Consider the following 12,522-nt stretch of genomic DNA (forward strand, 5'->3'; position numbering starts at 1 on the left):
GGTGGGGATATGGTTCTCATTTGCATCTCGTCGGAAGGCAGGCTCAGATGGAGAGCGGCAGGTTGTTGAAATGCCCCCGATGTTGTTGCCTGACCCCTCTTATCGACAGCGTGGCTGCAGCTGCCTGTCAGTGACTCTCCGGCTGTGCTGCTCACAGGGAGGGTGGATTCTTGCTCTGTGGAAAACGACCAAAGAACTGGGGTCCCAATGACCCCAGGGTAAAGAGAAAATAATAGAGATAAGGCTCTTCCTTGGCTCATCCCGCGTTCTCTGTTGGCCACAAAGCAGTGTGTGAGATAGCTCACTCATTGAGACATGCAAAGGCAGTTTACTACACTGCTGCGAACACGTAGTGGCCTCCCCTGGACCAAAACCCAATTCTTTAATCTGATCCAGGTTGGATTTTTCTCCCTTTTTTTTTTTTTTTTTGATGAACTGAACCTTGCCAAAGCATGAGCCTCTTGGCCTTGATCCCATAATGGGCTTTAGGACGTGCTGAGTTGTAGGTATGTGAAAACTAACCTTGCTGGGAGCACTCGTGCTTGCAGTGCTTAGCGTCCTGCTAGTCTGGGACCAGGAGACTCAGCATCTTGCAGGATTTATCCCTCAGGCTGCAAGAACAGTGTCCACGAGAAAGGCAGCAATGAAGAAAGACACAAAGATTGGGAAACTGTAGCTTATGCTGATCTAAAGAGCCCCTTCCAGAAACACATTGAATCTTAATCTAAAAATATCAGGAGATGGAGGCTTCACATTCCCTTTCAGAGGTTACAGTAATGGTCTTCAAATTTTAAACCTTGTAACATTTCTAGTGTGATTTTTTTTGCCCCAGCTTACTCTTTTTTTTTTTTTCCTTTTGGTTAAGCACCTACATTATTTTTTTGGGGGGGTATTTTTTTTTTTAGAAGGGTGGTGAGACTTCTTGCCAGGCAGTTTGTTTACATACCACAACAGGTTGGTCACAATGCAGATATATTTTTCAAATCTTGATTAGTAAGTTTTGGTGACATAAACAAGTCTGGTTAGTTACAAGAATAATTGTCTTCACTAGCAGGACGTTATTTCTGATCAGCAGAAAAATTATGTGATCAACTCCTTTCACATCTGTTCATTAAATAAAAAGGAAAAAAAAAAAAGGCAAAATTTGTTTGAAAAGAAACAGGAAGCATATGCTTAATATCACTTAAAAAATCATAAGGTTAACATCAAATCACAAATGCAAAACAGCCATTATTGTATTTACTCAAAAAATTTTCCTCCAGTTTACTAGCTCATTAGGGTTTCAGTTGAAAAATGCATGTTTTCAGGGTTCAATCTATGCTGGCACATCATCTTGATAAGCTTCTTTCATCAGATGTTGTATTGTAAGAAAGGCTGTCTGAGTCCACATTTGTTTACATTTATTAAAAATACTTGTCATGTGTTTATATAGCTCCTTTGATCCAGAAAAATCCCCAAATACTTTGTAAGTTATGCTTAAAAAAGGCCACTTCCTCCGCCCTGAACAGAAACCATGTTGGGACTGAAAGATGGCAGCAGATTAAATGTGCATAGAAATATCCCTGTAATTGAGCCAGGGCTCAATCCTTCAGTGTACCACCAGTTTTCCATCAGCTTGAGAACAGTTACTGGGAGTATAAGGGTGGTTTGGGGGCAAAAAGCAGTTGAAAAAACATCTTCCTAGAGATTGCAGAGGGGCAGCATGTGAAATAAGTGTCTTCTAACTGGGAGCCAGAGCTTCTCGTGCACTTTCTTTTGCTGATTATTATATTATATATATTAAATATATATTTGGCTGGTAATACCTCAGAGAGACCTACAGGTCCCAGTTTGGGGCAGCTCACTTCAGAGAAGATGCAGATCAACCAGGCAGAGTCAGGGGGGAAGAGAAGAAAAGATGGAGGGAGAGCACGTGAGGACTTGCAGAAAAAGGCAGAGGGAATTGTTTGTTTAAATGAGAGAAGGCCGAGGTGAAACGTGGTTAAGTCTTCAAGATATGTGAAAGGCTGCTGAGAGTAGGAATGGAATAAACCTGCCTGTGGGGACAAGAGGAGTCACGAACTTGTGCTGTAGCATGGGATATTTGGTGAAACATTAGGCAGTAATTCTGGATGTCAAGTCTCTCTGCAGAGACTCTTGAATTGCAATCACTGTAGGGTTTTTTTGAGGCTGGATTAGACATACATGTCAGGAGGGGCTTAGATCTCATTCCTGTCTTTGGGACAGATGTGCCAGAAAGTTCCTCCTGGCCCTGTCTTCTGTGATCCTGATGCAGCGTCACATGTGGTTGTATGTACCCTGCTTGTGTGAATAAACCAAGTCACACTAAAACTTTATTTGTGAGTTCCTTGCAAAGTCCTTGCAAACTAAACCAGAACAGAAATTCCCCCAAAGGGCTTTGTGTGTGTTTGTTTTATTTTTCAAATTTAAAATGCTCCCACATCATCAAGGTGCTTCAACATGCCCCCAGCGTAAAGGACTTGACTCATTTAATTGGATTCAGTAGGGTCTGTTCACGAAGCATGTGCCTGGGGCCCCATTTTTTGGGAAAGTTTTACACGTCCTAATGGTGGTAAGACAATGTATGACTAATGCACTGATTTGAAAAACTGCTCTATTATCTGATCAAAAGTACAAGCTCATGAATATGATACCCCAGGTCATTTGGCTAAACGGTACCTGGAGTCTTCCAAATTTTTAAAACAATCCCATACACAGAAGCAAAAAACAGGCATACGAACAGTGGAGCCAGTGGTTGCCTGTTCATCATAGCTCATGAGGAATGTTTTATTAAAGATGTTTTTATCAGACACAAAAACCTCAAACATGGAATATCCTGGACTGGCAAGAGAAGGTGTGATAATAATTCGGATTATTATCCTCCAGCTCTGTGATTCATTTATATTATTCTCTGAGTACATTTCAGGAATGATCAAAACCTCCCTGAGGACAGTGGAAAGTGTCCGGTTGAGTTCAGGGGTCTCTGTTTTTGCTTTCATCTGAGGGTCAGTGAGATCCTATGTACAGAGGCAAACAGGCTCAGAGCGAGTTTGGAGAAGCCATCTCCTGTCACCCGAGCCACCACTAGGATTAGTTTGTAATCTAACATGGCTCTCTAGACCTCCTCCATAGCCCGCAGGAACAGAGGGACCCCCAGCCACACTACGTACCCATAGGGACCTACACTGGAATGAGGCAGACCACCTTCTGGAGATGCTTCTCTCCCCATTTGCTATAGAAACAGCCAAGTTGCAAGCTTGAACCAGAGGTTTTTCGAGGAGTTTTGTAGCATTTGTTAGAAGGGTCATTTGCTTTAATTATCTCTAAACTACCTTGGTGGTAGGCTAGCGTGCTAAAAGTAGAGCCGCATTTAAGGAAATATATGGCTAAACCAGGATTCCTTTGCTATTAGCATGCCTTGTACACATGCATGGAAACTCACTGTTATCCCCTCTTAAATCACTTAAGGATTTTTTAGTAACAAATAACTCCACCTAACAATATTTGTCCTAACAAAGAAGCATTTATAGAAATTTAATGTCTTGAAACCAACAAATGACCTCACTGACTGAGAAGAGGGGTCAAAAACTTCTCAGGTCTTTTGACAGGAAACCCTGGATTTCAAGTAAATTGTTTTCTTTTTCTCAAAAATACCTTTTTTTTCAAGGGAGGAAAGAAAAAACAAAAACAACTAAAAAATTTGACAAAATACTTCTGGCAGTTGACTAGAAGATGGAAGCACATCATACAGAAATGCAAACTGTTGATTTAAGGTTTCTTTAGGAATTCCTTAGAGGTAGTTGGCTGATGAATGGGCTCAGTTCTCTGGCCAGCCTGATCCCCTTCCCCAGACATCTCATACAGTACGTCCCCAAGGTGCAGAAAGGCAGTCTGTGCAAGGGACATGTTAGTCTCAAAGGCGGATGAAGCCATAGAATGAGTCAGGAGTAGGATATACCCAAAGTGTATGCAAGTCCCATATGGCACTGTGGCAATAATTTTTAAATTGAAGTTGAAAACCAGACCCTTCTTGCAGTCTGAAATTTAATTGAGGGCTAAATTGCTTATTTCTGTAAGTGACAACCTAAAGAAGATTACAAGCACCTTGCCCATACATACTAGGGAAAAGTGGTGCAGAGTAAGAACCCCAAAGCTGTGTACCCTCTATCATCATTGCTAGATCTCTGCACCACAATATCACTCAAAAGGATAAATGAGATCCGGATCAAAGGTTGGAGCATGACTGCATTTCTGTTGAAGTACTCAGCATGTGTAGTTTTGTCAGAAGTATGCTTTAATGATGCTTTATATTCGCTGTGGGTATGCCATTCATACTTGATGTTACATACATTACAGGAGCCTGAATAGACAGTACCTAATCTGCCATCATTTTTGCCAGCACTAAATTAACTGCTCAAAAACACTGGACAAATCTGAAACAGCAGCATTAACTTATCCCAGATCTATGCTTTCTTATTAAGTGGCTGCAGCAGTTTTGATGCAATAGCACAAGTTCTAAAGCTGTATGCCCTATATCATCAATTAAAGATATAAACCAACCACTTGTTATGGGAATTTAGATAAGAGCTTTCTCCAGCATGGCTAGATTTCAAATTCTTTATTTACAGCAGTTTGTACCTCTGGAACAAGTACCACTTCTCACTGTCAAGAAATAATGCTGCTTAGATGTATTATCTGCTCTCATGAAGCAATTCCCATGTCTTTAATTATAGACTGCCTTTTCTTTTTGCTCTAATTCATTACACATTAGTTAAGATCACTTCTAGCAGCATAACAACTGTCCCGCCCAGAAGATGTGGTGACAGTGTAAAGAATGAGGGAAGAGCTGAAATGAATTATTCCAAAACTCGGGGTGAAGTGTGACACGCAGTGATTGTCTGTTGCGTTTGATGTTGACCTTCCTGTGTCAGTGCCCTCTTCTGGGTGGACTCTGGTCTTCTCACGGTTTATGATTGACTCCATGCTTGTGAGGTGTCCAAGCTAGAAGCTCGAACCGATGGTAATGGCAATAGGCCATCTTATTAATGCTCAGGCAGAAAAAGACAAAAGCATTCACTGCTGCTAAATTCTCTTTCTGCACACGGATCTGGAGCAAGGTATTGTTCCTTTTATCTGATGTTATGCAATACGCAGCCTTTTTTTCTCCAAGGTCTCAGATAAGTAGCTAAATAGTTATAGGACTGCATAGCTTCTTACCCCATAAAAAATGATGTGAGGGCTGTTTTAGTAACCCTGAATCCCCTCTATGGAAGATTTAAGAAGTAACATGGAGAATCTGCAAGTATTAGTGTCACATCTTGTTTTCAGAGGAACTTGTCTTTTTTCTCCTTGCTCCACAGCAGTGCCTTAACTCCAAAATCCACCTTGCGCAATCTTGCATGCTCAGTTATGCTGCTCCATGACAACTGGTGGATTATGGATCAGCTGAAGTGGGGTGCAAAGGAAGCATTTAATGAAATGGAGATTACAATTTAAAACTTCCTAATCAATTGCAAATGGATCTTTTTGACCTTCATTGTCATGGGAATTGTGATGAATTCCAACGTGCACATTTAAAGCAAAGTTCTGGCTCAAGCTACAATCAATAAGCACCACTACTGAGGCAAAGCTGCAGCCAGGGAAACTTCACATTGAGTCTGGTTTTGGCATTATGATAGGATCCAAAATGTCTTAAAGCCAGGAAAAGAAAAGAAGCTGCTTGGTCTCCTGTGCTCAAAGTTATCTGTTTTGTAAGGGGATCCTGGAAAATTATGGTTTTGAGACAGGGAAAGGAAATGTTTTCTGGCCCCTCCTGGACTTGGTATCCACTCCATGATGGGTAAGGCATGGCTGTGAGACAGGCCAAATTTTGAGACCTTTGTTGGTGAGAAAGTATCTAAGAACATAAGAGCTGGGTCATCCTGGTGGATTCTACCAGCAGCCGGAAGCTGAGGGACATCCTGAATCAGATCTGTTTCCAGACCATCACAGTTACTGTCCCCTGGGGATCTCTCTCCGTGTCTAATACATGCAAATAATAATAATAATTGTGATTGTCATGGCTGTTGTTACTACGTATAGAATGACAGATCACAGAACAGAGATAAGGGCTCTCCTGTTTAATTTCTTTCTCTTTTGTTTTCTTGTAGCACCACCACGTTGCCTTCCTACATCAGGATAACCAATGGCTACATCACAGTCAAACCTCCCATTTGGATTTCCAACCGGCTGGATCAGAGACCACACTCAGACCGCCCGTCCCAGCCTCAGCCGACGAGCTCAGCTTCAGCCACCGTTTTATGGCCATCAATAACTTCTCCTCTCTGCGTGGCCATAGCTTCATTTCTTCTCAATCTACTGCAGCCTTCCTGACCGCATTAGGATTACGTGCAATCTCTTGGAATAGAGAAGAGAGATAATTTATGAATGAATTGGAGGTTATGACAACATTTGCAGACTGGACCTTCTCAGTGAATCAGTAGTGCCTTCTAGCTGATTTTGTCTCTTTGCCCAGATACGTTTTGAAACTCTAAAGCTTTATTGTAACACTGACTTACATCTTCTTTTTGTAGAAGGATCTTTATTTCCCATAGTGCTATGGGGTTTTGTAAAATATTCATGTTCATATAAAGAAAAAAAAAAGAAAAAGAAAAAATGTATTTATTCGACTGGTAAACTTATTTTTTCTTGTTGTATATGTTAATAACATCCCTAGTAATCAGTAGTGATGGTGAAACAGATAAATTAATATTTCCTATATTTGTTTTCTAACTGACAACTCTGCAAATGCCTGAACTGACACCAGATGAATGGCTTTTTTCTTTAACCATTACTTTCTACAGCAACTATCCAATAAGTACATTTTGCTGCATTTCTGTATTTTTCTTTTTTAAAAAATTCTTATTAACATAACTGAAACTGAATAAAGCAGATCCTGCTCTCTGTGGCCTCTGCCCATTAGAAAAACTTGTGCATTCTTAGCTCAAGTCAGCTGCTATAACCTAAAATTTCAGATATTTTTATATGATTTAGTAAGTCATTAGTCAAAATAACCCTCTAAGATCCCCTGTTGTCTTTAACTCAGCTATTTAACTTCTCTGGAAATTACCAATTTCCATCTTTGCCCTGGGATTAATTCATTATCTAACTCAAAACATCTTTTTCTTAATAAAATATTTCATTTTAAATCTGGAATTTTCCCAATGGAATTATTTTCTTCTCTCCCTCATCTTATATAAATAGAAGCCCACAGTCTTTCCCAGCATAAATGAGACCAGAATTTGGTCTGTTTATAGGTTATAAAAATGCAGTTTCCTGCTAATCTATAGAATTGCTTTGCACCAGTTATTAATGAAAGTGGGCAACCTGCAGGCGGGGAAAAAATGTCTAGAAATTCATCATCATCCTGCTATTGTGCTTAGAGATGGTATCTCCATGCTGAATTAAGATTTGTCCAAAATTATTTCAAGACCACAGGAACCAAGCCCCTTTTGTCATGGAGATGTGCAAGAACTTTCCTGTTTGTAGACTATGGTGCTTCTGTTGACTATGATGGAAAAATTAAGACAATTTGCATGTAGTGCAAACTTTTCAGTAATGAGAAGAACAACATCTGTGGGAAAAAAAACAAGTCCATCTTTAAAACTACCATGCTTAATAAGGCATGCTAACTTTTTCCCCAACAAAACAAGATGAAAAATCACTTTTGATACAGAAGTTTCAAACAGAAAATTAATTTTGCTTGAAATAGTCTTTTTTTTTTTTTCCTGAAGTCATCTACAAAACAAAAATCTGAAATCTGTGATGAAAACATCTTAGTTAAAAAGAAAATTTAAAATTTAAATGTTTTTAAAATGTGATGCAAACCTTTTTTTTTTTTTTAATGAAAAAGTAGTGCTTTTTCACCATGAAAAAAATAGCAGATAATGATGACAATAACACTAATACTGGTAAAAATCTGACTGAAAACAGTCATGTCACTTTCCCACCAGCCTCACAGCATGGTGTTCAGGACTGGAGACAATTCTATGTAATATTCAAGTCTCCTCAGTGAGAGATGGTTTAGGATACACTGTTAGTTTGTCATTATACCAGTGAATTCAAGAAAGGAGTTAAGGGAATTATTAGACTGTAATATTCACATGGTTTTATTTGAAACCATGATAAATATTGAGCTTTTTCACCATGCATCCCAACCCACTGCTTTGCAAAGGCAAGGGAGAATACAGATGGCTTTTTTGACCTACTGCACATCATGACCTCTAGCTTTTTTTCTACTTTTGTCAGAAGGATGTGTAGATTTGTGGTCAGTTTAAGTGGGTACAGCAGCCAGTGCTGTAAGCTACCCCTATATTTTAAAGTACAGCAGTTGATAAGACTGAATGGAAAACTTTGAGCTTTGCCACGAATGTGAGCTTCAAGCACACCCTGTGCATACCTTTATATTGTGTATTTTGGCTAGCAGAAGATCAGAGATGTTAGTTTTGGAGAGAAGCCATTCACCTTGCATAATATTTATTGCACTGGGCTGGATATTGGAAACATGTTTTGAGAACTTTCATTTCAGTTTTATTTGCGCTATTACTCTAGAAATGCCTTCATTTGAATATAATAGCTTAACAGACCTTCAAATTCAACCTTAATGCGCTTAAAAAGATTGGTTCTCCTGCTGTATTCAAGACAGAGCTCAGACCCGAATAGTAATGTATTATTCATAAAAAGAGAGCAGAAAATAACATAGGCAAATCTTAAGGGTGATGATAAGTTACATAGTAAAAGTAAATAGCCAATGAACCGAAGCCCATTGAATTTTATTTGTTATAGTCTGATCAAGTCCAGAAATGATTCTATGGTACCATCCCAGAAATAATTCCAGGTGTTGGAAAACTTACAGAATAAATAGGCTAGACCATAAAAAGATAAGAGAGAGAGAGAAAAAAAAAAGAGCAGAAAACAGAATCAAGTTGTCCATAACCATAAGGAAAACCACCAACAGGACCAAGACTGGGACTTGCAGTTCTCCTGTTCCTATCCTGTGGCTTTCTCCAAAGGCCTGTGAGGCTTTTAGGAATATGATGAGCACAGATGTCACCACACTCACAGCTGTCACTATGCCACACAGAATACTCGGTTTGTCACTAATGAGTTTTTTGTGAATCACTTCTCCATTGGACAGTAATGCTAGATACTTACTAGCTCAGATATCACGGCATGTGTGGATATCACAGTATGTAAATAGCTTGGATATCAACGTATGTTCTGACATATGTGCATTTCTTGGCATTTTGTCTGTAATTCCTGTGAAACGAATGAATGTTGCTGGAGGTCACCAAATTTCAATTGTGCTCGTGCCCAGTGTTTGTCATTCTGCAGTGCAGGTTTCAAAGCAAGGTGCCTTCTGGGTTTGGAGTCAACACACTTGACTTTTGCTAGCTAAAAGCATCTAGTGCACCCAGTCATCTGAGCTTCCTCTGGGTAGGGGAGAAGAAACCACTTGTGATAAATACAAGATTAAGTAGCTTCCCATAGATAGCTCAGGAACCCCACGTGAACAGCTGTAGCGCAGTTCGCTGACCAAGCATTTCTTTTATTCTGTTGTCTTCCCTAAAGTGTGACTTAGGGTAACTTTTGTTAATCCTTGGTGTGTAAGCATAGCAATACTAGAAAATGAGACCCTCACTGTGATTGATAGAGTATTTATTCATCAGCAATAGCAGCTCAGTATTAATTAAAATGCACCAGTACTGGTGTGTTTAGCACAGATCTATGCACATCCATTGCAATGGATCATGACTATATTCCACGTGAGTTTAGAGCGTGTATCAGATTTGATGCGAGCTCTTGAAGTGACACTGACTACCGGCTTCATGGGACTTTAGTTTTATTCTGTGGGTTTCTCAGAAAATGGGGAGCCAACTGCTTTGTCTCTTCCTAAGGGAAGCTCAGATTCCCATGTAATTGCAAGATTCCAGGAGCAGGGGATTTAAAAATAAATGAATAAATCCATGCTATATAAAATAACAAACTTTGATGGTACTATTTACCCGTGAGAAACACAATCAAGAGAGTCGTGCAATGTGTAGCAATCAAGGACATTTTGATGTGGTCAAGTCCAAAGCTGAATGAATGCATGATTCATCCTTTCAACTCAGCTACAGCTGACACTGCTGCAGCACACAGTACCTGTAATGGTAACATTATAAAGGAATGCTAATTATCTGCCAAGCTATTGCCCCAGTAGAATAAATATCCCATACCACCAGCAATAGATTTAACTTCTGCTGTTTCATTGTTTTAATGCTTTTCTTGCCAGTGTTTAACTATAGATGCTGTATTAACATGCATTGCCACTTGAAGAACCAGCTAGTAGGCTGGGACAGAAGGTATGTTATATTTTACAACTGATGTAGTTCTCTGCAATCCCTTGGGCTGTTGAATAATGCAATACCTCTTCTGGAAATAAATGATGAACGTGATTTATAAATATGCTTTATACAGGTGTCAAAAATCTACTTTGTTGAACTTCCCTTCCCATTCCTCCAAGCTCCGCTGTGATTTAGGAACACCCAAGGTACAGAGCTGTGTATTTATCTAAGTTCTTCAGTATACAATTATGGAGAGAGACAGAGGGGCAGGCGGCGGGGAAGTGAGAATTAAACCTATGTTTAGTGCATTGATTAGTCAAATGATATGTCCCCATCAGTCATTATCATGTACCACTGATAGGGAGGAATTTCCTATCATGTATTTACATTAGAGAAACCAAAGTGCCAAAGTCATTATCTCAGCATAAATGTTATCATTCCTAACTTTGCTTAGTACCATATTTCTATATTATATCCAAAAAGCATATGAGCTTGTCATATCTCTGAAGTGATCAATGTTCCATGGAGTGTGTTAGATTTCAGCTTCAATTTAGGCTTGTTTCAGCTTAACTGGAGCAGAAAGCCAATTTCCTAATTTTGAGCATATGGGTGTGGGTATGTGTGTCTGTGTGTCTGCGTGTGAGCGTGTTTTGTCCCAACCCAAATGCAAATATTCCTGTGACTAGCTTTTCAGGAGGTACTTTAATCTAACTAAAACCAGTGAGATCTTTCCAACTAGCAGTCGATACTTTTCTGCCACAGGAATGAACAACCACCCTGCAGATTCACTGAATTTTAAATTGCACATTTGTCAGTTTTCAATTCAAATGTATTTCAAATATTTTTTCCTGTTCCGCCTCCTGCTTTTGTGAACTGTTTTGAAGAGTGTAATAAAAAGATGCTTTCTAATATTATTTTGTCAAAATATTTTTGTAGCATAATATATTAATAAAATGTTATTATAAATCCATAGCACAAGAATCGTGTATGTCTGAGTTCTTTCTTTTGCACTACAAGCTAGGGAATCGCTGAAAAGGGGAATATTCAGTCTGCAGCATTTCCTTTTGTTCAAGACCAACTTTGATGATGAGGAATTAATTCTCTGGGGAAGGTTTCTTATAGAATAATGCAAATAAAAATATAAAATAAAAATAAAAATGGACCTGTGTCTCCCTTGGGGATGGCTCAGAAGCTACCTCTCCGCACCAAGGTGCAGTGACACAGAGCTCTGCTCATTTTTCTTGGCATATTCCTTTCTATTCCTGCATCCAAAGCCTGCCTCGCAGCTGACATTTCAGACTTCTTCCTGGTCACAGGATTGTTGCTTACTTATTAATTAGGTGCTAAATCATTTGCTCTTAAACACACTATTTTGGAGAGGACTCCACCAGCAAAGCTGGTCTAGAAATATCCACCACAGGAAACAGCGCAAGTACTTGAGCTAGTCTGAAGTGAACTAACTAAGGCACAGGAAGGGATCGCCACTGAAACACAGAGAGGAATCTCTCTAAAAACATGATAAAAAAGACTCCATTGCTTAAAATACACCCAACAACCTCCACCATGGGTCTCTGAGCCAGTCCAGAGTCCACATGGTCCAGCCCTGGCCCTAACCATCCCTGCCCCTGGCCAGCCTCTCACTGCCAGCTATTCCTGGCCCTGACCAGCCCCAGTCTGCCAAATCCTTTTGCTCTTAAGTGTTCTGCTCAGCCACAGGTCTGAAAAGCTGAAAAACCTTCCATCAGCACAGCCAGATATTGGCTCAGTGGTGCAGTTTGCTTAAGCTTCTCCTTCCCTTGACCCCTGTCTGTACTCCTAGGCTGTAATTGCAGCTTTCTACTCCAACGCGAGATTTTCTTGTTTATAGATTTGCACTGGGAAGAGGCGAAGCTGTGATGAGAAAAATTCAGGGCAGACAGTTTGGGTTTCTTGTGGGACAGCTCGGGATCTGTGCTACTGTCCAGCAGCCCATCTCCTTTTTGGATCAGCGCTTCCCAGGACTCTCTGGTTCCCAAATCGCCCAAGTGCCAGCCACAAGAGCTCCCCTCGCTGAAGGGGCTGGGTGTAGCTAAATGAAGCCTCACTGTGACTCCAGCTTTCATTTTGCTCAGCAGTTTCCAGGATTTTTGGCTTGTGAACTCATAGAAATTTTCCACTC

General features: G+C 40.0%; 1 protein-coding gene across 1 annotated transcript in view; it reads left to right on the forward strand.

Moving 5' to 3' along the window:
• Positions 1-6,372, forward strand: part of TRABD2B (TraB domain containing 2B) — a gene marked incomplete at its 3' end in the record, with an annotated part of 274,442 nt that extends 268,070 nt beyond the window's left edge. The window contains exon 7 of the mRNA XM_084290816.1: positions 6,150-6,372. Coding sequence (XP_084146942.1) covers positions 6,150-6,372 — 223 coding nt within the window. The remainder of the gene's footprint in view (positions 1-6,149) is intronic.
• Between the last annotated feature and the right edge of the window lie 6,150 nt (positions 6,373-12,522).

Source organism: Netta rufina, assembly GCF_964035555.1.
Source record: "Netta rufina genome assembly, chromosome: 8".
Classification (NCBI taxonomy): Eukaryota; Metazoa; Chordata; class Aves; order Anseriformes; family Anatidae; genus Netta; species Netta rufina.